The 25782-nt window shown below is 54.9% G+C and overlaps 1 protein-coding gene across 2 annotated transcripts in view; it reads left to right on the forward strand.

Moving 5' to 3' along the window:
* Positions 1–25782, forward strand: part of VAC14 (VAC14 component of PIKFYVE complex) — a 91096-nt gene that overhangs the window by 3764 nt on the left and 61550 nt on the right. Inside the window, exons 2-12 of one of the 2 annotated variants that reach the window (XM_081108074.1) lie at positions 7696–7846; positions 8113–8280; positions 9071–9133; positions 9488–9595; positions 10108–10217; positions 10496–10602; positions 11550–11684; positions 12154–12306; positions 17162–17225; positions 23735–23879; positions 24352–24417. In XM_081108074.1, coding sequence (XP_080964200.1) covers positions 7696–7846; positions 8113–8280; positions 9071–9133; positions 9488–9595; positions 10108–10217; positions 10496–10602; positions 11550–11684; positions 12154–12306; positions 17162–17225; positions 23735–23879; positions 24352–24417 — 1270 coding nt within the window. Of the gene's footprint in view, positions 1–7695; positions 7847–8112; positions 8281–9070; positions 9134–9487; positions 9596–10107; positions 10218–10495; positions 10603–11549; positions 11685–12144; positions 12307–17161; positions 17226–23734; positions 23880–24351; positions 24418–25782 lie in introns of both variants that reach the window. The other variant, XM_081108073.1, reaches the window with a different exon arrangement.

Consider the following 25782-nt stretch of genomic DNA (forward strand, 5'->3'; position numbering starts at 1 on the left):
GGACTAGGGGCCCAGTGCATGAAATTTGTGTACCTTGAAAGGAACTGTGGGCCGCGAGGCTGCAGTGGGCACAGGGGTGGGTCTCGGCCCATTCTCTGCGCCCCCGCCCGGCCCCTCTCACTGCGGCCCTCAGTCCCCGGTCTGCCAGCAGCCCTGCTCCTGCCGCTGCTGCTCCCATGCACTCACAGCACCGGCCCCGCTTGCACCCACTGACTGTAAAATGATTGGGGCTGGCACCAGCAGCGGGTATGAGCAGGGCCAGTGCCAGGTGCGAGCAGCAGCTGCTGCCCCGATCGCCCCTCAGGAGCAGGGGGAGGTGGCGAAGCCCTCAGGTGCGATCGGGGCTGATGGCCTCCGCTTTCACCCACTGATGGCACCAAGCGATCAGGACCGGCTCCAGGTGCCAGCAGCAGGTGTGGGCGCTGGCAGCAGGTGCGAGTGCCTGGCAGGACTGCAAAGAATTTTCAGTAATCACCAGAGGCTTGCCCCAATGACAGTGACTGGCACCCCACCTTGGTCTGGCACCCCCACTACCTGCTTCACCATCTCACCCTGGCCGATGCCTGCCATGTTCTGCGCTCTGCCTCCTGCTGCCGACACCTGCCATGTTCCACGCGTGCCCCCTGGTGGTCAGCACATGTCATAGCAACCAGTTGTTTGGTTGTTCGGTTGTTCTGCCATTTGGTCTATTTGCATATTAGGGTTTTATATATATAGGTGTGCAATGCACAGCTTATTACATGCACTATCTTCTTTAATTCTCCCCAAACAGGCAAAATCATGGAAATTATTAGCCCCACCTTTCAACCAAGGATGTCTCCTCTAAAGGCATAGGAACATCAGTGCAGCGGCAAAAACCTCTGCCACCTATTGGCTGGGACATTTGGACATCACCAAAATAAAAAGGGATTGGGGTGAAATGAAATAATCAACATAAAGTGCCAGGCACCCAGTAGGCATCCAGCAGATGGGAGCTCTGATATGTGAGGAAGGGGATAGTTTAGCAAGTGGGTAAGATTTTAGACCTTGGAGTGAGAAAAACCTAGGTTTCATTTCTGCACCTACCATCTATAAGTGGTGTAATCCCGAGTCCTTCTGAATGTCTCTGAGCCTCAGTTTCCCCATCTGTAAAGTAGGTATTCAAGTACCACCTAATTCAGTGGTTGGTTGAAGGTTTAAATTGGGTATGCATGTGAAGCATCTAGCACATTACTTGGATATAGTAAGTGCTCAACAAATGATTACCTATTTCCTACCTTCACAGTAGAAACCCAGCCCTAGGGTTTCATGCCAAAGACCTCGTCTGTACTCCCTGCACAGTGTGGGGAAAGCTTCATCTCACTCAGGGCCACCGTGCAGCTGAACTGGTTTAGGAGATGGGAGAGAGGCGCTGGGCTACAGCTGAAAGGGCATGGGCTTGGTAGGTCATCAAGGGTTCTGATCCTCCATGACCTTAGGAAAAGGACTCGCTTTCCCTGAGGCAGGGTTTCAGGGGTCCAGTGAGGGACTGTGGTTGTGTTGCTGAGACGGTGGCCCCAGGCTCTACTTTGGCTGATGACTGTTCTGAATGTCTTACTCTGCCTGTGGCTCCTCCTATCAGGGCGGGGGTGGGTGGTGTGGCACTTTGCACTTTGGGGTTGGGGCGTGTCACAGGCTTGGGGAAAGGGGGCCTCTACCCTCCTGGGACACCTCTGACCAGTGGAGAATGGAGGTGCTCTACCTCCTCTAGAGGCACTTCGTCAGCCAGCGTTCTCAACACGAGAGGAAGCAGTCTCTCTCTGACAGATGAAACAGTGACGCCTGTGACCTTTACGTCAATGAAGGTCCCAGGCATTTGTGAGCGTGAGAGTCTCTGAGCCGAGTATTAACTTCAAAACTAGTTCAAAACTAGTTCGGCTTCAGACCCCCCACCTGTGGCTCGGCACCAGGAGATGAAAGAGGAGACGTGCGGTCTTTTGAAGAGAGACTAGGCCTGGCCCTTGTTCTGCCTTCCTTTGTAGCTGTGCTCTTCCCTCTCCGCATGCCTGGAAAGCAGCAGCCAGGTCCTGCTGGCGGGGCAGCTTTGGAGCCCCTGGAGAGGGCTGGGAGCACCCTTCACCCCTGGGCAGATGCCCTTCAGGGCCATTCTCAGTGTGCATTTGGGGATCCCGGTAAAGATTACTCGAATAACGCCCTAGCTGGTTTGGCTCAGTGGATAGAGCGTCGGCCAGCAGACTGAAGGGTCCCGGTCAGGGGCACATGCCCAGTTTGTGGGCTTGATCCCCAGTAGGGGGCGTGCAGGAGGCAGCCAATCAATGATTCTCATTGATGTTTCTCTCTTCCTTCCTGTCTGAAATCGATAAAAATATATATTTTTAAAAAATATATAACTTGAATTATAACACTAAGGGCTTAGGCCAGGGGTGGGCAAACTTTTTGACTCGAGGGCCACAATGGGTTCTTAAACTGGACCGGAGGGCCGGAACAAAAGCATGGATGGAGTGTTTGTGTGAACTAACATAAATTCAAAGTAAACATCATTACATAAAAGGGTACGGTCTTTTTTTTTTTTTTAGTTTTATTCATTTCAAACGGGCCGGATCCGGCCCACGGGCCGTAGTTTGCCCACGGCTGGCTTAGGACCATCTGAAAACGATACTGGTGAACCCAACAGGTTAGATTTAGCCTAGCAGATCCCCTCCAGTGTCACCAGTGCGGCAGCAGAGCTTTGCCTGTTTGCCTGCACCTGGTGCCGTCCTGCAGCCGCTGGCTGTCACAGATCCATCCCCGGGTGGTGCTTCCTGATTCCTCACTCACAGTGTTCAGAGATGCAAGGAATCCCGGCACCGGTCTGTCCTCAAGGACTTCCTCAGGGAGCTGTGGAGACAGAAATGTACGCAGGAGCGGCTTCACCAGTGCCTCACTGGGCCCAGAATGAGGAGTCCTGAGTCCTTCAGTGTTCCGAGGAGTGAGCTCTTCCTGGGATGGTCAGGAAAAGCAGGGGGTGGATTTGAGCTGGGCTCTGAAGGCTGGGTAGGATGTGGGGCAGAAAGGAAGCGTGTAAGGAGTAGAATGAGCTGGGCCCAGGGAGAAGGTGTGTCTGGCTGGAGTGGAAAGTTATGCCTGGCATCTGGGCATTGAGACTAGAGAGGGAAGCCTGGCCCTGTTTGCGTCACCCTGAGTGCCAGGTAAGGAGTGCGGGCTTGATCCATGACATAGCCCTTCCTGCTGTGGCCCAGAGGTTGACCCTAGCTCTCTGAGCGGATGGCATTGGTGAGTGAGAATGTGTTCTCACGGTTTCCCCTCCAGAGGGAACCGTTGTCAGTGTTTGCCTTGTCTTCCTGGACATGAGACTTTTCTGTCCCTACGTTCAAGGTGCAGACAGTAGAGACTTGGGGTTCTGGGACCTCAGGATTTCGGCAGTGGCCTGGGATGTCCTGAGTTAAGCCCTGGATTCAGGGTGGACGAGGCCTTCCAGCTGGTGTAGAGCAAGTGAGAGGTGCTGCTGGGCCTGCACAGTTGGGGGAGTGGTGAGCACAAAGATCCCCCTTCCCCATCTCCTCCCAGAGACCCCATTACTCTTACAAGCTGTCACCCCGACATTACAGCCCTGTTCCTCATACTCTTTCATCATTCAGTCCTGTGAGACTTTGTGGTCCTCAAAGCTCCCTAAACACCATTCAAATCCATACCACTCACCATTGCAGATCACTCTTACCTTCCGGGGCTCCTTACTGCCACCAGAATTCAGTTCCAGTTCCTTGGCCCGGCAGCGTCTCCTCCACCTGTGCCCTTTACTCTGCCAAACCAAATGCCTCTCCCGTCCTCCGAGCCTTTGTTCATGCTGTTCCTCTGTCTGGGCTGCTTGGTCCTGAACAGCTCCGGAATGAACACCTACTCGTCCCTCAGAACCCCATCAAATGCTCGCCCTCACGGAGCCACACCTAATTCAGTTTCCTCCAGAGATGCTAGTCATTCTCTTTCCTGCCGGTTCCCTCCTCACCTTGCACTCTTCTCACCAAAGGTGTTTTCTTTTTCTGTTTTGCATGAAACTTCTTGTGAACTCTCTTGTTTCCTCTCCCCACACTCCACCTGAGCCCCTCAAGGGCAGGAAATGTATCCCGGAGCCTGGCTTGGAACAGGGAAGAGTGCCCTTCCCAGTTGCTCAGGGGCCATTTGTGACCTGAAACAAGGAGACAGGCGAGGAGAGTTTCCAGCATGGCCTGTGCTGCTGCAGGGCTGGGTGTTTGGATCCCCTGCTGAAACCATATCCTCACTCCCACCCTGGTGCTGCTCGGTCTGACCTGTGCAGAGCAGAAGCATGGCCCAGCCTCCTTGGGCATGCTGTTGGCAGGCAGAGCTCCCAGCAGGCTGTCGGGCAAGAGGGAGGCCCAGCTGTTACCGGGGCCCTGATGATTTCCCCCTGGACTCCTCAAGAACAAGGAAACACAGGTTCTAGATTTGTGTGGAATACAAGTCATTCTCAGCTCTCAGACTATTCACTAATTCCTTAGGCAGTGTGAGATCTCAAATTCAACCTCTTAGGGTTTAAAAAGTTTGCTGCTGCATTGGCCGGGAATCGAACCCGGGCCTCCCGCGTGGCAGGCGAGAATTCTACCACTGAACCACCAATGCTCCAGCTGTCAGCAGCTGTGTGAGCACCTCCCTTTAATTCCAGTCCTGACTGGATATATACTGACTCAAAACATAAGGCCAGGCTGTAAATCTGCCACATCAGCATAGCTGGAAGAACAGGAAGCCTATGTGAAGGGAGAGGAGAGAGAGAGAGAGAGGAGAGGAGAGGAGAGGAGAGGAGAGGAGAGGAGAGGAGAGGAGAGGAGAGAGAGAGAGAGAGAGAGAGAGAGAGAGAGAGAGAGAGAGGAGAGAGAGAGAGAGAAATAGAAATAGAAATGTGCCTTCAGACCTCAGGACAGAAACTAGAGCTCAAGTCCTCAGTAGCAAAAAGCACATTGCAACTTGGGTGACTTTCTCCCCTCTGATGTCTCTAATGTGGGTGGGTCCTTCCATTCCACGTCCACATGTTTGTTGAGCTGTTTTAAGGTTCTCGGATTTCACCACAGTTTCCTGCCGGAAACTGGCCAAGGTTGAGGGGGCGCAGCAGGAGTCCCCTCACTGGTGAAGGGCATGAGGGCCTCGTACCACAGCCAGCAGTGCCTCTGGAGAACCCAAGTGCTGCTCACGCACTCTGAGCAGGGAAGTGTGGTCAGGTTCACAGCCCTTGGGCTGCTGCAGGCCCAGGCCGGGCAGGGTTGAGGAGACTGGCTCCTCCAGCGGGACCTCTGTGTGAGGAGGAAACCTGCCAGGGAGAGGCAAAAAGAACAGCACTGCATTGGCCGGGAATCGAACCCGGGCCTCCCGCGTGGCAGGCGAGAATTCTACCACTGAACCACCAATGCTCCAGCTGTTTGCTGATGCATCTTCAGGGCTTTTCTCAGGGGACTGTATCTTATTGAGGCACAGAAGAGGCCTGGCTGATGTCGGCCTCACCTGGCTGGTTTGTCCTGTTTGGAAAGCCAGACTGGTTTATATAGAACCGCCCTTGCTGGGCCTTATTATACTGCTTTGGGATGAGCCGGGGGCAGGGGGTGGAACCTATGAAACTGACATTGAGTTTCCACCCGGAGGCCCTTGATTTATCCATAACCTCAGTCCCTGGGTGGGCTTGGTGGAATCTCATCTCTAAAGATCAAAGGAAGAGGCACCTCACAGGCCATTGCACCGCCCCTTCCTGACATGCCCGGCTCTGCTCTCACATCCACCGGCTCAGGAACCAGCCAGTTTTGTTCACCTGTTCGCACAGTGCCCGGCACAGAAGAGGTGCCCCATACAGCTTGCTGCATTAAATCTCTACCGAACCCTGCCCAACCCCTCATTGAACAGCGTTTTTGCAGGAAGGTCACTGCCTCATAGGATGGCACGTTTATCTTTGATCAGCCCTAATTACTAGCAGGTTCCTGACACTGAGCTGGAACCACATAGACTAATGGGTACCTTTCGGACTTGATGGTCTTTAAAATTCTTCAAGCAAACTTGAGACCCCCATTTATGCAACAGGCAAGCAGTGTACCTGCCATGATGAGCACAAAGTGATCAGACAGACAGTCTAGGCAGCTGCTTCAAAAAGTCCCTAATCCCCAGACTGCCCTCATCCCACCTTCATCTGCTGCACTGGTCCCTTGTGCCTCGATAATGGATGGTCTTCCCCTCCCCATCCATCTCGGGCTTCTTCATACTCTTTCTGAACGACATAGTATATCGGCCTTTGTGGCCACTGGGCTCTGAAAACAGAGTCTGGTCCCCGGTGGACCTGAGCCTCCTCTACTCTCCCCAACTTGGGCAGGGCTGCCTTGGGAGCATCCCCTAGGTGACCACAGGCGCCATGAGCCCAGACCGCCCTCCTCCCTGTTAGCATCCCTCACCAGGTAGACACCTCGGAGCCATAGCTATACTTCCTCTCCCGTATTACATGGGCTTCCCAGGGAGAGGCAAAAAGAACAGCACTGCATTGGCCGGGAATCGAACCCGGGCCTCCCACGTGGCAGGCGACGTTGTAGAGGGCCTCGCAGGCGTAGTAGAAAGTAAAACAGTCCCTGTTCTTTCCCCTGGCCTCAGCCACACTCAGCCTCTCCTTCCGGACCCTGCTCACTGTGGGGCTCTCCTGTGGGGATTTTCATTGTCCTTCTGTCAGCCCAGCCTTCCCAGGCTACCAGCAGAAGCACCGCATTACAGCCCGGATCTGAGCCTGTCACCCCACTGCTGGAAAATGTGCCGGGTTGTCGTTTCCTGTAACTGTCTCTGGTCACTCCTTCCGCACACCAGACTCCTCGTCCTTTCCTAAACGTGACGTCTTTTCAGAGCTCCTTGCCTTTGCTTCCCTGTCCCTGCGATATGATGCCATGCCTTTCTCTCCCTTTACCTGAAAAATGCCTATTGATCTTCCTAAGATCTGGCTCAAATGGCACCTGCCAGGCAGCCCAAGAAAGTTAGCCCGTGGCATTTTTCTTGCTTCTGTAGCATCAGTGTGGCTTCTGTGGCCACACTGCTACAGTTTCGTGCTTGTTTGTGTGTGGACCTTGCCCATTGGACGGGGACCTGGTTCAGCACCATCCCTGGAAATAATGACTCAGACCCAGAGAACCTCTGGCCCTCTGGCGTGCCCGAAGGGGGGGTTGAGCAAGTGTTGAATAAAGATGGTTGATCAACTGACAATGCGCATTGTCGTTTTTGTTCTCCAACAAGACGTTCACTTGCATTCTGCCAGATTCCCAGAAGTGAGATGGCCCCACTGTTCCTCACTCTGTTGTACACAAAGGGAAACTGAGACCCGTTCACTTGCATTCTGCCAGATTCCCAGAAGTGAGATGGCCCCACTGTTCCTCACTCTGTTGTACACAAAGGGAAACTGAGACCCGTTCACTTGCATTCTGCCAGGTTCCCAGAAGTGAGATGGCCCCACTGTTCCTCACTCTGTTGTACACTAAGGGAAACTGAGACCCAGAATAGGGAACAACCGGGACCCGGCCAGCGCCTCCCAGACAGCAGCAGACCTGGGAAAGGCCTCCCCTGACATGCCTGCTCCCAACTCCTCTTTCTAAACTGGTCATCTCTCCCCCTCCTGCCAGCCCCAGGCCCTGGAGCAGCAGCCAGGATAGGCTGGTGGCACTAGTCCTGCAGCCCCTCTCCCTCTCTCTCCAGGCTGGTCCGGGAGTTCGTGGCCCAGAACAACACCGTGCAAATCAAGCATGTGATCCAGACCCTGTCTCAGGAGTTTGCCTTGTCTCAGCACCCCCACAGTCGGAAAGGGGGCCTCATCGGCCTGGCTGCCTGCTCCATCGCGCTGGGCAAGGTGGGCCTTTCTCCCGGAGGGACAGACACACCAGTCATGGCCTTGACTCTGACCCGAGACCCTACAGGGCTTTGCAGACCTGTGTTTATTGCCGTCCTCTCCACCCTAGAGCAGCAAGGTCTTGCAGCCTTATTCACTGGGAGGCCAACCTGGAAAGAGTCTTTAAACCTAGCCCCACTCAAAGGCCTGGGATGTCAGGTGGCACCGGGGCCTGGGGGGCTAGGGCCTGGCCTTTTTTGACCTGTTTCTCCTCCTCCCCACCCCAGGACTCAGGGCTCTACCTGAAGGAGTTGATCGAGCCGGTGCTGACCTGCTTCAATGACGCCGACAGCAGGCTGCGCTACTACGCCTGCGAGGCCCTCTACAACATCGTCAAGGTGGCCCGGGGCGCCGTGCTGCCCCACTTCAACGTGCTCTTTGACGGGCTGAGTAAGGTGACGCTCCTCACTCTGGCCGGCTGAGCTCGCTCCACCCCCCTAACTTGACCTTCCAGGACTTGAGGGCTTGGGCCCCTTTTCCCAGATGCAGGCCGAGCAGAGGAACACATAGTTGCCAGGGACACTTGTCTGTTCGATCTAGTGATTTTTTTAACCGGCTTGTATTTACATATTTTCCCATTTCTCTATTAATTTACCCTTACTGCATTTTATGAAAGTACCAGTCCACTGCAGCTTGGAGGGGAAAGCTGATAGTTTGGAAAAGCCTAAACTTCCTTGTAGAAGGTGGAGGTGGTGCATCCCTATACAGACTGTATTTCCCCTGTGGGAGAGCACTAGCCCGGGAGCACTAGGAGAAGCGCTGTGTAGGAAGGCCTTGGAGTCCCTAAGGCCCTCCTCCGCTCCGCTCTCAGTGCGTGGAGCTCCCTCCCAGGCACCAAGCTGATGCCATAGTCACTGCTGGGGTATCAGCCTCACGGCTGCCTTGGTCCCCTCCTCCCAGAGTGGAGGGCGGACCCAGCAAGTTAAGATCCAAAACCCTGAGAAAGGCCGACAGGAAGCAGCCTGCTGGCCCAGGGGCAGCGGGTTATGGGACTTCCTGCAGGTCCCAGAAGGCCCTGACAGAACGGGATGCCCACCCAATCTCAGTTCCTTAGCCAGGTCCCATTTGCCCATCCCCACTTCCCCCGCCTTCTTTCGATTTGTTCCGAGCTGCGCCAGGGCCTGGCCGTGGGTTTCCCGTCGACGTCTTGACCTCTGCCATCTCTCTCCTCTGTGTCTCTCGTAGTTGGCTGCTGACCCAGACCCCAATGTGAAAAGCGGATCTGAGCTCCTAGACCGCCTTTTAAAGGTATTTGTACTCGATCCCCACTTTTCTTTCTAGAATCTATTTCTCACATCTGTCTGTACAACTTATAAATTCTGTCACTGGGACATTCTCCCTAATTTGTTTAAATTTGTTCATTTACATGCAGTAAAAGTCACTCTTTGATGTACAGTTCATGGATGTTTATCCTTATCTTGGCTGGGCTTGATGAGTGTATGGACTTATGTCACCAACACAAGCAAAATACAGAACCGTTCTGTCACCTGTTTTCCTCTGTGGCTGCCTGACCCCTGCAGCCAGCCCTGGGCAGGACTTGGGCCAGGTCAGGCAGCCCCTGCCTCTGGCTCACTCCGCAGCTCACGCACCTTTGATCCACAGGACATCGTGACGGAGAGCAACAAGTTTGACCTGGTGGGCTTCATCCCCTTGCTGCGGGAGAGGATTTACTCCAACAACCAGTACGCCCGGCAGTTCATCATCTCGTGGGTAAGGGCCGGCCCCATGCACTTTCTCCAGCCATGACGAGCCTCTGGCTTGGTCACGTCTCCTCTCTGGACACCTGGCCAGGTCCTGTGGCTGCAGAGGAGCCTCATTATTAATCTCATAGCCAGTGATGCCAGATAATCTGAACACACATTTATTCAGCTTGTCCCTGGTGAGGATACAATTCTTTCCTTTTTCTGAGAAACTCCAGTTTCCCTTGAAAGCCAATGGGCTACTTCTGGCTGTCACACCTCTTTTAGTTTGTCTGTCCCTTCCCATGTACTCCCTGCTCCCCCATGGCATCTGAATTTCCTGGTGGTTACACCCCTGCACTTTTAACCAAAGCCATAGCTGCTAGCACCTTCCGCCCGCATGTGCAGGGGGGCACCTGCAGGGCCAGGAAATGCTGCCTCAGCAGGGCTCCTCCTCACTGCCCAGGCCCAGCAGGTGGGGGAGGAGGAGACGGTGGTTCCGGGCTGGTGTAACATTCCCTCCTGTTTCTTCCCCTGGGTCAGATCCTGGTTCTGGAGTCCGTGCCAGACATTAACCTGCTGGATTATTTGCCAGAGATCCTGGATGGACTCTTCCAGATCCTGGGTGACAACGGCAAAGAGATTCGGAAAATGTGAGTGGAGGAAGGAGGCAGGCAGCTGCCACCGTCCAAGGCCCCTCAGTGCGCACACGTATCCCACACTGACAGACAGGCGGCAGCAGAATAAGAAGTTGCTGTTTTTCTTCCTGCTTATGTGCTTCCCACCAGGAGGAGCTAAGAGCTCAGCCCCCCGCCTCTGAAAAACATTCATTTGACAAGTTCAAAGTGTCGTTCCATCTGGGAGGCCAACCCAGGGCAGAAATGGGCCCTGGCTGCCCTGTGCCACGCCCCTTCTCCTCTCTCATTGGCAGGTGTGAAGTGGTCCTTGGGGAATTCTTGAAAGAAATTAAGAAGAACCCCTCTAGTGTTAAGTTTGCTGAGATGGCCAACATCCTGGTGATCCACTGCCAGACCACGGGTGAGTGTGTGAAGGCCCAGGCACCGCCACCCTCTCAGGAGCTCCTTTCTCTCACCCTCTGGGAAAGTCCCGGTAGGGATGGAACCAGCGCAACCCTGGATCCGGAGCAGAGGAGGGCCGGGTCCTTGTGAGAGAGATCCAGGTTCTCTGTCCACATGGCGGCCCTTTCCTTGGCCGGGCCCGGGAGGGTGCAAAATCGGGAGGCCCTCTTGGTGGGAAGCCGGCCTCAGCACCGTGAATTGAAAACTTGGGGTTAGGATTGTGTTTCCGTTAAACGGCTTCTGTTGAGGATCAACCCACTGCAAAATGTAACTGCAGGGCACAGCAGACTTACGATTGGTCACGAGTCTGAGTCCGCTGGGTGGTTCTGCTCACCTGGGCGAGGTGTGGCTGGGCTTGGTCCTGCACCTACAGTCACCTGGAGGGTTAGCTGCAGCTCCGTGGTCTAGGGTAGCCTCCCTCGTGTCTGGTAGTTGGCTGGCTGTCACCTGGAGCAGCAGGGACAGTGGGTCCACGTGTCCTCTTCCAGCAGGCCAGCCCAGTGCACTCATATAGAAGTGAGCAAGGCCTTTGGAAGCTTAGGCTTAAACCAGGCACATCATACGTTACCACCTTCTGTTGGCCAAAGTGGCAAGGCCAGCCCAGAGTGAAGAAATGGACTCACCCCTTGATGAGAGCAGCTGGGCAGCCCCATTGTGGTGGGCACGGGTGCAGAGAGGGGTAGAGAACCGTGGCTGCTCTTACAGTCTGCCACAGGTTGTTGCTCCATTCCGACATGAAACTATGTACCCTGGGGAGGCAGAAAGCAAGGGTGAGAGAGTACTGGTGAGGCCAGCAGCAGCATAAGCCCTTGGGACCTCCCAGTCCCCTCTGTGGGCATGGTCCATGGGAGGGAGCATCTCGCTGCTCATGCTGACCGTCCTGGAACCCGCCCCTCCCTCTGCCAGACGACCTGATCCAGCTGACAGCCATGTGCTGGATGAGGGAGTTCATCCAGCTGGCCGGCCGGGCCATGCTGCCCTACTCCTCTGGGATCCTGACTGCCGTCTTGCCCTGCCTGGCCTACGACGACCGCAAGAAAAGTATCCTTTGCTCTGGAGAAGGGAAACGAGAACAGCCCCACAGGGCGCTGTAAAGCTGCAGGACCCTGGAGTGGGGGTGGGTCTCCCTTGGGATGGGTCACCTCCAAATAGTCCCTGGGACCAAGGGAATAGGCGGTGTTGCTGAACACAGACTGGGAGCGCCAAGACAGCACCGAAGCTGTCCCTGCTTACGGATCTGGAGCAGCTCCCTGGGCCCACACTTCAAACCCGAGCTCACACTGCCCAGCAGGGTGGGGAAATCCTGTTGGTGGGACGTCCACCGGGAAGGGGCCCTACAAGTCACAGGAGCATCCTGAGGGGACACCAGTGTGGCAGGAGGACATGCACGCTGTTCAGACTGCCTGTCTGCCCACTAACATGCCTCTGAAGGGGACCGCCCTGACCGATGCCAGTGCACTCGGGCTAGGGAAGCCCCCGATGGGGATGCTCCTTACATCAGTGGGCCCAGGCATCAAGGAGGTGGCCAACGTGTGCAACCAGAGCCTGATGAAGCTGGTCACCCCTGAGGATGACGAGCCTGAGGAGCCAAAGCCAGCGGTGCAGAGGCAGGCAGACCCCAACCCCGACGACTCCTTGGCGAAGCAGGAGGGGACAGGCAGTGGTGAGTAGGCTTTGCCTCCTGCCCCCCACCTCCCAGGCCGGGCGGGCACCAGGGAACCAGAGGTCGTAGTTGATTTGGGGCCTCACTGACTACTTCCCATATGTTAACTCGTGACAACCCAGTAAGGTAGGAAGTGCTATTGTCCCCATTCTACAGACGGACACGGGAAGGTAGATAACACGACCAGGACCTGGCAGTTGCTAAGTAGCAGAGTTGGGATTTGAACCCTGGCAGTCTGTCTACAGAACCTGTGCTCTTAACCCTTTTGTTTTAAAAACCATTACTCCTCTCCTTAGTCTTTCCCTGGGCTCAGCTACAGAAATCGTTTTCCGTGTGGGAAGGGTGGGGTGTGGCAGTACAGGTCTCTTGAATCTTGGCTGTAGACACGCAGCAACCCAGAAGCTGGCTGCTCTTACTGCGCCCGTCATCCTCACAGAGGGGGCTTATTCAGTCCGTGGGAATTCTGTCAGAATCAGTGTCTTTAAAAAATGAAATGGCGCTGCTCTCCTTTCAGACTCCTTTAACATCATTGTCTTGTTTCTCCGTAACATGAAGAAAACCATGTTTCTGCCGATGGGAGTCCGGAGTTTGACCCTCTAAATGTCATCTAGAGCTGACTGTTTTTCTCTCTTGGATGTCTGTCCTCACTGAGAGGTCACTGGTCAACTTTGGGGTGATGTTCTCCTTTACAGAATCAGCCAGAGAGTAAATTGATACGGAACCTACTCAGATCTGTAAGCCTGGGACTTTCCCCCAGGAGCCGAAAGAATCACACGCGTTTTCTCCCATGGCCACTCTGTCTGAGCATTTCAGGCACACGTGCCCCTGGGCCTCCTCCCATGGGTGTGGCATGCTGGATTCTTTCAGGTGTCACGTTACAGCGGGGCCTGGCCTCTGTGGGCCACAGTAGCAAAACAGCTGGAGGCAGAGCAGCACGCAGCTGGGGCATTGGTGGTTCAGTGGTAGAATTCTCGCCTGCCACGCGGGAGGCCCGGGTTCGATTCCCGGCCAATGCAGCAGCTGGAACCTTTTTTGGCAGCTCCTTGAAAAAGAAAACTTGGGGAGATAAGTGCGTAGGAGCCTCCCAAGGCAGGAGCTTTCTTTCTGAGAGATATTAGAAGAATCTCAGGCAGAGACATATTTTGTGAACTTTCACGGACGTCTGAGTATTTTTTCATCTTTTCATTTTTTATTCTCGTTTTAGAAAATTTGGAAAGTGGGGGAAAATATAAAGAAGCAGGACTGTTCCCACCAAGAGGCAGTCAGTGTTATAATTTTGGTGTGTTTTCTGCATTATGTGTATGTGAGGTCATACAGCGTATACAGGGTGGGGCAGAAGTAGGTCTGCTTATGTGGCAACCAGCCAGGCCTCTGGAAAGGAACCGCCACCCTGTCGTCGTGGTAGCGGCTGGGAAACCAGCTGGAGCGTTGGTGGCTCAGTGGTAGAAGTCCTGCCTGCCACCCAGGAGGCCCGGGTTGCATTCCTGCCCAAGGCGGCGTAATCATCTCATGTTTTAGATAGCTTTCCTGAGCTTCCTGGAAACAGCTCCCTGCTCAGGAGAATCTTATCTTAACCAAGATGCATGCAGGCAACTTGGCTTCAGATTTTACTGCCTCATAAACAGCCTTTCGGCAGACACAGAGCTCACTTTACGGTAGTTCCCGGAGATGGCAACAGCTAATTTGGGCTCCGCATCCACTCCAGCCCTGCTTGTAACTAACCAGCACTTGACCAAGGCGCCAGGAGAAGGTGCCAGCAGGCCAGGAGAGTGAGGATTTAACTAGTCGACGGGTGCATCCCAACCTGCGCCCTTCCTCCAGTTCTGTTCCTCTCTTCCGACCGGGTCCTCCTGGGGAAGGCAAGAGCCTCCTGCCTGCTCTCTCTCACCTGTGTCTCCCTCCTGGCTCAGTCTGTCGCTGCGTCCCACGGCACGCCTCTGGGCCACACCCACGGGAGGCTTGTCAGCCAGGCCCACTGTGGGTGAGCACGCACTCACACACACAACTCACGCACACTGCTCCCTCGCCTCTCCACGGGCTCCGGTCGGGCAGGCTCACGTGGGTGCCACGCTGCGCCCTGCCCTCTCTGCTTTCTCTGGCTCTCCCTCAGCCCTGCTGCTGGTGGGGGTCCAGGACAGGGTCCCTCTCTGACTCTGAGTTCCTGTGGCACGTGATGTGTCTTCCCTGTCCCTCTCCGTGACTTCCCCAATTGCCGCAGGTGTCATGGCCTGGATTCTGGGGCCAGAACCGCCTGCCGGTGTCCAGCTCTATTAACTACCTGTCTGTGGCCTTGGGCCAGTGGCTTGGTCTTTCTGTGCCTCAGCTTCCATCTTTGTTGAAGAGGGCAGCAGTGATAACACAGCCCACAGGGTGATGGTGAGTTTCAGACAAGAGCTTTGCATGTAAAGCTCTTAGCACATGAGAGAGGCACTCAGTTACGGGCGCTTTAGTGTCTGGTTGCTTTCCTTCCGGTTATAATAGATCCATCTCCTTAGCAGTGTCCCCCTTGTTTTTATCACCAGCCTTGCCCAGGTGGTAATGGGCCCCTGCTGGGTCCTAAAGGAGGGAACGGAGAGGGTCGGGATTGAGGTTCATGTGGCAAGTGAGGAGCAGAGCTATAAATAGGGCTTCCGTGGAGGGCTGGTGACTGGGCAGCATGTGCTGGGCCCATCCATTGCAGAGTTCTGATGCAGTGGGTGTGTCAGCACCTCCTGTGGGCTCTGCAGATGCAGGCGATGAGGCCTGGAACCTGCCTGCAGGAGCTCAGGGCAGGTCGGCAGGTGAGTCACCATGTGACTCTGGGCATGGTCACAGGGCCGGCTGCCAGGCTTCGGGGAGGTTATTTGAACTGGATCCTTTCTTTCTCTTTAGCTTCCACTCTCCCCCCATCCTCACCCCCATTTTATACTCTAATTATAATGTAAGTACACGTTCCCTGTAGAGATTTTGGGGAAGAAACGGAGACATTCCTACTGGGCGAAAGCAAAAAGTAAACAAGTTAAATATATTGTCTGGCAAATATATTTAGCAGCGTGCATCAAAAGCCTTAACTATTTAAGAATTTCTTTCTTAGGAAATAAATAGGTAAGGTTTTTCCTTTTAAACACCTAACAGATGGTAGCCCATTTATGGTCATAGCAAGCCTGTGGTGTCGACACTGTCATCACCCCATTATACCGGTGAGGAAAAGTCAAGGGTCGCACAGCCAGAAAGAGCGGAGTCAGGCTCACACCCAGCCCCAGGGGCCTCAGAGTCTCTGCTCATAGCGATGTTTACACTGCGGTTCTCTGGCAAGGAAATTAATACAAAGGGCAGCCAAAGGTGCTTGGCCTGACTGGGGTCCCAGAATTGCAAAGGAAAACAATGTATGGTTTTTATTCGGCTTGGCAAACATTTAAAAGATTACTGGTATCCCTGTGAGGCTTTGTGGGAATGACTACGCCTCCATTCTGGAATATATATCGGTAGGACCTTCCTAAAGGGCACTTGGCAATATTTGTTGGGGTGTCAGATGCCTGAACATTCTACCAGCAGCCCCCGTGTTCATGGGATCCTGGAGAAATGCTTACTCTCGTGCATAAGGAAGCACGGGAGAGATGTAAATGAAATTAGGAAACAATCGAAATTAATTGGAAGCCAGCTTCCGACATCACATCATTTCATCTATAAATAGGTGTGTTTCTGAAAGACGAGAGGGGAGAGGCCGCCAGAGGCATGGAGCTCCAGCTGCTTTTCCAGGCTACTGGTCCAGGCCGGCCTGCCCCTACCCCCCTTCCCCTTCACCACACACTCCCTGTCCCTGGGGCTGCTCAGCAGGTCCAGCTCATGCCCAGCCCTTCCTGCCCCCACCACGCTGTGCCACATCCCCCAAAGGTTCTCTCAGCTCAGATTTTCTGTTAAAGTGAAATGAAGGTCCCCTTACTAGGGAGGTGAGGGTAGCTTCACATCCATACCTAGAATAGCATCGCTCTAAGACATAGTACAAAGTGAAAAAAGCAAGTAACAAAAGACAGTCTCTGATTCCATTTATGTTTCCAAAACAAAAAGGAGGATTAGCAAAAGATGAGAGGGTACCTGCCTAACTGGTTCAGCAGTTTCCTGCGCGGAGAGTGAAGATCAAAGGCTGAGGAGTGACGGGCTTGGCTTTGTTTTTGACATTTTTAGAGTGAGAAAAGGTTTTCCTTGTATAATTTAAAACTGTTAAGAGGCCAAGGCTGGTGCCATTTGAACAATATAAGTAATAATAGTTTTAATTTGAACCCACAGAATAAAGTATCTATGGGTCCAGACAGATGGATGGGTAGATTGCTAGATAAATGGAGAAGGGACAGCTCTTCCTTAGAGCTGGCAGCTGTTCAGCCTTTCCGGGAGTTGCCAGTCTGGTGTCCATTCCCAGCAGCAGTGTCTGAGGCTTCCAGTTTCCCCGGTCCTCACCACCAGGTGTTACTGTTGCCTCTCGTGTATGTTAGCCATCCTCGTGGGTGTGAAATGGCGTCTCATTGCAGTTTTGCTTTACATGTCCCTGGTGGCTAGCGATGTTGAGCGTCCCAGAAGTCACGTTGAACATCCATGCCCTCGGGCCAGAAGTCCCTTCTGACCTTCCTCGGATGTGTCCGGCGCTGGTCCGTCTCCTTGCGAGGTCACGTGCCTAAACTCGTACAAGCCTGGGTCCTCTCCCCACACTTTGGGGCTTGAGCAGGCCTTGGGTCCTCAGGGCTCCAGAGCCATGTTCCTTGTCAAGGGCCGGAATCAAGGTGTGGGGGACCGAGAGTCTGTGTTTTTATAACCGGGATCTTGTTCATTCGAAAGACCCAGCAGCCTTTAGCATGACACGTTGTTCCTCTTGCTCTCCCAGGAGGCCCCGATGTGTCTTGTGACTCCAGCTTCAGTAGTGGCATCAGTGTCTTCTCTCCAGCCAGGTGAGTGGGTTGTTCAGCCAGAGGTGTTTGTGGAAAGCCAGCAGCCTAGACCTCTGGGTGCAGGAAACTGCAATGAAGACCCGCGGCAAACTGCGTGGGGCCACCACTTATGGGCACAGGAGGTGCCTGATGAGGAGGTCTGAGACACGGAGAAAGCCCACCCCACCCAGCTCTGATGGACAGATAGCTGTCGGAGGGGAGTGGGGGTTAGGAGCTCCTGGAGGTCAGAAGCATAACTAACACGTGGTGACCGCAGTAGGACACTTACAGACAGCGCTGCCCAGCACCTTTTGCTTGTCCAGGAGAATGTGGGGCTGACAAGACTGACACGGGAACGCTGTTTGAAGACAGTCTGGATTACAGGCAGCAATTGGTTGAGTCCAAGTGCATGGACACGGACTGTGTGGGCAGCAGGAGCTGTCCTCTTCTAGGCTCCTGGGTCGGTGTGATTGCACAGCCTTCCACATGGGGGCAGTGCAGGCCAAGCAGTGAGATCATTCCCTTCCTTCCAGCCCCGCCGGAGTCTGCAGGGTGACGGCATTCCCCGGGGGAAGGAATCGTCACCGTGCTGTCCTTGTCGGAGTAACTCTGAGGACGTGGCCCATCTCGCTTTTTCCTTGGGTGGAATGGGCACTGGTGAGGCCGGAGTGGATGGCGATGCCCCTGCAAAGGGTTTCTTCCCTTTGAACTCAGGCCTAGAAACCAGTCCCTCAGGAAGGAAAAACGCACTCAATCCCAGGAGGCTCTGTTCTCCCCTGACCCTTAGGCTCTTCCTCCTTTTACATCATTTTCCATTTATTCTTCTCTCTAAGGACCCTGTGTCTGTTTTCTAAGTGTGCAGGTACTGATTACAAACACGCACTACTCCTAGGACCATTCGCAAGTTGTTCAGGCAAACCAGTAAGCATCCTTCGTTCACTCGTTTCAGTTAGTTGTCGTGCGCTCCAGCACCTGCCTGTGCTCAGCCGTGCAGGTTCCAAGGGGGAGATACCGCCCCTGAACATGGTCTTTGACCTTGAGGTTGTCTGTGGGGAGGCAGAGAAATAATCAGGAAGTTACCAGAAAGGGTAGTGATTGCTATGACAGGGGACTCTGGTGTTGGGGGCAAGTGATGGCGCCTGAGCTACGGCTGGAATGGTGGCTGACGGGGATGAACGCTCGGTGGCTGCGTGCTTCCTAAGCCGTGCCGGCTGCTTTGTGTCACATCATTAGACTTTGCCGACGTTTAAATCCCATGGGGTCCGTGGTGTTATTCTCTGCATGTTAGGGCCGAGGAGGGACAGGAGATCCCCGGCTGCTGTGCAGAGAACTGACGTAGGAAGGATTCGGGAGCATACAGACTGCTCAGGAGGGCTAGAGGCGCAGCCTGAAGGGGTGGCAGCGTAGGGAGGAAGTTGGATAGATCTGAGATCTGTTTTGAAGGTAGAACTGACAGAATCTGCTAGTGGGATGGAGTGAAAGGAGAGAAGTGACAGAAAGAATAACTTCTAGGTTTGGGGCTTGAGCCAAATCCGGATACCGTGGTGTCATTTCCCAATGGGAAGGAGGGGCAAGTGAGTGAGAGGGCCAGTCAGGAGCTCTGTCCAAGGTGGCTCTGAACATCCCCTAGAGCGGTTAAGGGGGCAGGTGGGGGGGGCGAATTCTGGAACGTGGGGTGAGGTCTGGATGGAGAAGCAGGGAGACAAGTGTCCCACAGAGGACATAGACTTGTGTTCTGGGGGCTGTGGGAGCCAGCAGTACCGGCAGAGTGAGGGCCAGACCTGTGGTTTAGAAGACCCTCTGGGAGCCGGGGGAGGATAGGTGAGGGAGAGGGCAAACTGACAGCGGAGGGGCCTGTTGCAGACGCGTCACTGTAACCGAGGCTACAGGGATTGTCCCGGGCCCGTGGTTGGCAAACTGCGGCTCGCGAGCCACATGCGGCTCTTTGGCCCCTTGAGTGTGGCTCTTCCTAAGCCTTAGGAGTACCCTAATTAAGTTAATAACAATGTACCTACCTATATAGTTTAAGTTTTAAAAATTTGGCTCTCAAAAGAAATTTCAACCATTGTACTGTTGATATTTGGCTCTGTTGACTAATGAGTTTGCTGACCACTGTCCTAGTCCATGGGAGTCCGTGTATCTGCATATCTCTCTCCCTCTCTCTCTCTCTCTCTCTCTCTCTCTCTCTCTCTCTCTGCACCAGGCAGGTCCTCCTCTCTCGTAGGGGAGTCCCACTTTCTAGGCGTACGTCCTGACTCCACCTTGCCTGGTGTGTGGCTCTGGGCAAACAGCTTGGCCTCTCCCTGCCTCGGCTTCCTCGTCTGGAGACTGGGTGTGATGATGGCACCGACTTCAGAAAGGCCTGAGCCTAAGTGAGCTGAGCCGTGTACAGAGCATAGGATGGGCCTGGCCCACAGAAAGCACTGTACACTTTCTGCTGGAATTGTTATCACGAGAACCTTGTTATTAGCCCCACTTTACAAATAAGGAAACAGGCCCAGAGAGGTTAACTTTTGCCCAGAGTCATTCAGCTAATTAGTGGCCATGTTGGCACTCCAGCTTGGTCTGTCTGACTCCAGAGCCCACGCGGTAACCTCTGTTGCTCGTGGCTGGAGAGCTGCAGGAGCTCTGCACATTGGCCCCGTCAGCTCCCCGACACGGGAGTCCTGGACGGCTTTGCCGTGTGAGCAGGCTTCTGCTCTGATGCTGAGGGCCATGGGGTCGTCGGGCATTCAGTTCAGGTCCCTGTAAAGCCGGGGGCCCTGCACATCAACTAGGCAAGCACTTGGATCTAGAAATTGTGCTTCCCAACTTTTAGCATCTGCTGATTGGAAAAAAGGTAGAAACAACTCTTTTTTTTCTTTTTTCTTTTTTTTAGTTTTAGCTTCCTTTTGAGATATGGCATGTGAGTGCTATAAAGAGTTAGACATTACAGAAATAAAGTGCTGCCTCCCAGAGAGAACCCCTGGAATTTACCGTTATTTATAGGTAGTATTGGAAGCATTATTCAGTAAAGAGGTATTTTAATAGCCACTGCAGCGCCATGCATTTGGAAATTGTAGCACATACACAAGCAAGACATTCGTTATGAGATGCTTTATGAAAAAATGCTCAGCGAAAGTGGGGCTTTGCAGACACCTTGAAATAACTCAGGAGCCCCAAGAGTGATTGGTCTAGACTTGTTGGAACCCATGCAGAAACGTATTTTAAACTGAGTAAACCAGGGCAGGGGTGCCCCATGTCGGGCTCCAGCCCAGCAGCTCGGGCTGAGCACGCCACGCAGCGTGCGCTCCCCAGGAGGGGCCCGCTTTCCAGGGTCCTCGCTCCCCACTGAGCATGCTCAGAGCCGAGCACACAGCAGCCCAGAGCCGCCTCGGAGGCAGGTGGGATCATCAGTTCTCCCTTTCCCGACACTGAGATCAGTCTCCTGGTGTGTGCCTGCTTCCCTCGACCTTCACCTCCAGCCAGTCACGGACGTGACACCCGGGAGAGTGTCTCCAGCTGAGAAAGGAGTTCTCGGTGCCTCTCTCGGTTTCCTCATCTGTGCATTGAAGGATCCGGTTAGGTGAACTGTGAGGTCCTTTCAGTTACATAGTGTGGTTGATGCCTACCCCTCCAGCAGCCTGAAGGTCCCACGTCTGGGAGGTGTGCTGTGGCTGGCATTTGCTGTGAGAAGAGTCAGAGACTCTTATGCCAGTTCGCATGCAGACTCCTTAAAATCCTCTCTTTGTTATTTGGCCCTGACAGAGGGCACCTGAGGGAGATGCCACCATGGGCTGATGCTTGCTTTCTGCCCTCAGAGACACTGAGCTGGCCGGAAGCATCTCAGGACCGTCCAGCCTGGGGATCACTAGACTTGGGGTGTCCCCCATAGACACCAGCTTCTCCAGTGTCCCCTCTCCCTCGTGGAGACTTCGTCTGCCCTCCTGATAAGAAGATACACTGAAAAGTGTGTGTGACAGCCCCTTTCTTCCTCCACATGTGGCGCTGCCATCCTGCTGCCCCTGCCAGGGGACAGTTGGAAGCGATGCCACCATGGACTCTCCTGAGCCTGGCCCTTTCAGGCAGGGGGTCCGTGTGGTCAGGAAGGCCAGCCTGGACTCGGACTGCCCAAATTCAGACCGCTAGCTCCACCACTTCCTGTGTGTAACCTTGGACAGGTTACGGATGTCTCTGTGCTTCCGCTTCCTGGTCTACAGAATGGGAATAACATTGTATGGGCCTCTTAGGGAAGTGAGGCTCTGCAGGTACAGAGCTCAGCACAGTGCCTGACAAGAGTGTTTACCCAAGAAATGTGAGTTACCATTTCCAGTATCACATCTTCCTCATTGTTACCAGAGCCCTGCGTCTCCCCCACCCCCCAGCCCGAGGTTCATGCACACCACGGGGCCTGAACTGCGAGTGGAGTAGTGGGAGCTGGCCTTGGCCCTGCCTTCCTCCCCACCAGCAGCTCAGCACAATGCCAGTGCTGCACCATGCAGCTCTGAGTCCCCAGGAAAGTAGACACAAGGCCCCTCCTCCCAGGGGAGTCATTTTAACTAAGAATGGGGCAGGCACAGGGTACTCCTTCCAGCGGGCAGCCAGAGCGTGGCTCTCCTGCTGGGGAAAGGGACTCACCAGGCCTGACCTCCGGCTCGGGGGTGAGGGAAGCCGGGGCGGAGGAGGGTTGGTTTCTGTTCATTCCCCACTGCCTCCGAGCTCCTGCCTTGGTGAGGCCTTGGGCTGTGTCGGCTCCTGGAGTCCCGCAGCCCAGGGTCCCTAACCCTAACCCCTAACCCTCTGGCAGGGAGAGGAGCTGAGAGGGAGCTCCCCGCAGAGAGCCGGTGGGGGCCCGCAGGATGGGAAAAGCAGGACTTGGAGATAAGACAGGAAGTAGATCCTGGCAGGGAGAGGGACTTTCTAGGAAGTCGTTAGACAAAGAGAAAATGCTTAGGGAGCCCTGGATGGGCTGCCAGCCTGCTGCTGTGGAGCTGTGCTGTCCATGCGGAAGCCACTGTCCCGCGTGGCTCCCGAGCTGTGCAGTCACCATGAAACGCACTGGGTTTCAAAGAAAAAAATATACGGTCCCTTATTAATGACCTCTATGTTCCATATCAGTTACATGTTGAAACGGTAATATTTGGGGTATATTGGGTTAATTAAAATGTATTCATTTCCCCTGTTTCTTTTTACTTTTTAATACAAAACCAGAAAACGTAAAATTCCATGTGTGGCTCCCATTGTATTTCTCTTGGACAGTGAGCATGAAAGAGGTTGAGTGAGAGGGTGGTGAGAGCCCACGGGTGCCGCCCCGACTGTCTGCCTCTGCGGGAGTTCCCTGTCTGTCTAAGGCCACTAAGGACCTGGATGCTGGGTGTCCTCGGGAGACCCCAGGAACTTCCCACCTCGGGGCTCCCGGGGAAATCTCAGTGGCAGCCCTGGCCAGAGGCTCAGGCCTTTTGCTGCCAGAGGATGGAAGTGCCCAGGGTAGCCCCCGAAATGAGCGCTATGGGGAACCATCAAACCATATTAAGTAGCAGTTCCGTTTAGCACTTACACAGCTCAGAGCCGTGCCCTTTAGGAATTCACATCAAATGCGCTTCAGAGAAGCTGCAGGCGAGTTAGGGAAGCACAGGCTGGAGCTCCTGGTGCCAATGAATAATTGAGCAGCCTGGAAATACCACGGGAGGCCATTCTGTACGGCGGGAACTGAGGCCGGCCTCGTCCTCGGGAAAGGGCCCTGTCACCCCTTCGTGGCACCCGTGGGTGAGTGCAGTGTAACGCATCGGTGGGAGAGCAGCCCCTCCCTAGCAGCCTCAGGTTTCCTGCCCATGCCGGTCCCATCCCTGAAAACTCCGGCCTCTGGCCCATGTCCCAGCAGCACCAGCCTTCTCGGCTGCCCAGCGCGACTCCCTGCCTGGAGACCAGCAGGGCTTCTGCCAGTAAGGCCGAGTCTGTGTCCCTCTGAAGCAAAGCACAGAGGGTCAAAGCTGTCCCTCTGCACAGCTGCGTTTCTCAGGCCGAGGCTGACTTCGGCTAACGGGAATGTCACAGCTTCAGGGCAAAGCAAGGCTTCTCACTCAGGCTGCCCTGTGCTGAGTGCCCTGGGGGACGACAGACAAAAGCCACAGTCCCTGTTCTCCCTTGAGAAATGTTCCCCAGGTGCCTTGGGAAGGCGCTGTGGGGCTAAGGGCTGTCATCGGGGCCTTTTCCTGGGCTTTGTGGACACGGTGGTACTTACCACAGAGGGTCTGGACTAAACGTGCTGAGGTCTGCGGGGGCCCAGCCCAGTGACACTGGAGAGGTTTCCTATCATCACCCCCAGGCTAGTGCTGGTCGAGAAAAGGGGGAGTGGGTGGGCCCCAGGAGCCTGGCCCTCTTCCTCCCAGTGTGGTTCCCAGGAGGAAGAGAGAAGGCCTGGCGGCGGTGTGTGCCGTCTGCGCTCTACGCCCAGAGAACAGGCAGGACGTGGTTCTGAGTGTGTGGGGCCGGGTGGGGCCGTGCTCGCTGGGGAAGCTGCCGTGGCCTCAACTCCTCGGTCTCGCCCCCAGCACAGAGAGGGCCCCCGTCACCCTCCACCTCGACGGGATTGTGCAGGTGCTGAACTGCCACCTCAGCGACATGGCCATCGGCATGATGACCCGGATCGCCGTCCTCAAGTGGCTTTACCACCTCTACATCAAGACGCCCCGCAAGGTGAGCCCCAGCCTCGTGGGCCCCGAGGTCCCTCCAGCCCGGGGCGCTTTCCGGGTCCACCTTGGTCTCGAGGGCTTGCCCCTGCTTGGTCGGGTTTGGGTCATTGCAGCTCTGGAGAAACCCTGACAAGCAGGGGGGTGACAGGTGCTTGAGGAACCATCAGTGTTGGGGGTGGGGAAGGTGGTCCATGCAGGGGACCCTGTCCGAGCTGAGCCAGGGCCTGGAGCAGGGGTCCTCAAACTTTTTAAACGGGGCCAGTTCACTGTCCCTCAGACCGTTGGAGGGCCGGACTATAGTTTAAAAAAAAACTATGAACAAATTGCTATGCACACTGCACATATCTTATTTTGAAGTAAACAAAACGGGAACAAATACAACATTTGTATTTGCATGTTGCCCCGTGGGCCGTAGTTTGAGGACCCCTGGCCTGGAGCAAGGGAGAGCTCACGGTGCCTTGCTCCCTGCTCCGCAGATGTTCCGGCACACAGACAGCCTCTTCCCCATCCTCCTGCAGACGCTGTCGGATGAATCCGACGAGGTGAGTCCACACACCCCTCCCCTGTGACGTGGCTTCCTGGCCATCCCTTTGAATGACGGCGGATCTTGTAGCTGAGGTGCTTGTTCTGTTCTCTTAAATCAACACCCAGAAAGTGCCTTGTTCTCATACCTGGTAAGGTGCACCAGGCAGAGGGAAAGCTGTGTTTGCTGCCCTTGGCTTTGAGAATAAGGACTCCTCCTCTGTGGGCACCGAGGAAACCAGTCTGCACAGGGAACTCGCTGGCCCAGGATGGCAGTGGAGAGTGACAATGGGGAGCATGACTGTGGGTCAGGCGCCAAGTGCTAGGTCTGGCCTTGCTTCATTGCCTGCACTTGAGCAAGTCACATCTCGACCCTGCGTCTCTTTTCTCCCACGTTCAGTGGGGTAGTAAGAGCACATGGGTGGTGAGAATGAACTACTGCTCAGAACATCCCTCGGTGCCAGGCTGCGCACACACTGAGCACTCTGAACGCTGGTCGTGATATGCATTGCAACTGGGCTCCGTTTTGACCTCAAGTTTGAAGCTGGATCCTTCTGCTTTGCTTTGTTGGGGTCACCAAGAGCTGCTGGTGCCAAGGGGAGAGGCTGGCCCAGAGTCCAGACAGCAGAGTAACCCCGAGTGGGAAGCTGGTGGGGGCAGGGGGGGCTGGGCTCTGGTCCCTTCTCCTGTCTCGGAGCTCCTCCAGCCGCACCCCTTTCCCCACACCATTCTCGCAGCATTCTGTTCCGGGGAGTTAGGGTAGGTGAGTCCTTTTTCAGGGGCAGGGGTTGCAACTGGGCATTGCCACTTGCCAGGGTGGCATCCCGTCTCTCCCCACGCCAGCTCCTGGCTGCAGGTCAGATTCTGGCTGCTACGCCTTCGCGCCCCTGCTTCCTTCCTCCAGGCCCTGGGCAGCTGTTGTCCTCCAGGAAGCCGTGGGTCCCTGATTGCAGGCTCCCACAGTGCCCACTGGGAACGTGGGAGTGGACAAGGCTGAAGGGTGGGGGAAAGAGGGACGTGGCTCACAGCTCCCTGTGGAGTAAGCCACCTCGGACCTCCCTGGGCTGGTACCAGGCTTGTGTGGGACCCTGTACCAGGACAGCTGTCCTCAGCCTAAACCTGAGCTGAAAGGAGATGCAGACAAGCAGGTGTCTGCCGCTCGGTCCTCTCAGGCAACGGTCGCCAGACAGTGGTCCATGGACCACTGTGGTCCGTGCGGTGTGAAAGGTTGGCGACCGCTGCTCTAAGGTACTCTGCCTTCCCAGAAAAATCTGAAGCAGATGGTCTGGGAATCTGCCCTTGACCCCTCCGGCCTGCCCACCACATATACACACACATTCAAGCAGCCACACACGTGTGCACACACACCCTCTCTCCCTTTCCCC

The sequence above is a fragment of the Myotis nattereri genome (genome assembly GCF_964212035.1).
Source record: "Myotis nattereri genome assembly, chromosome: 15".
NCBI classification, from domain to species: Eukaryota; Metazoa; Chordata; class Mammalia; order Chiroptera; family Vespertilionidae; genus Myotis; species Myotis nattereri.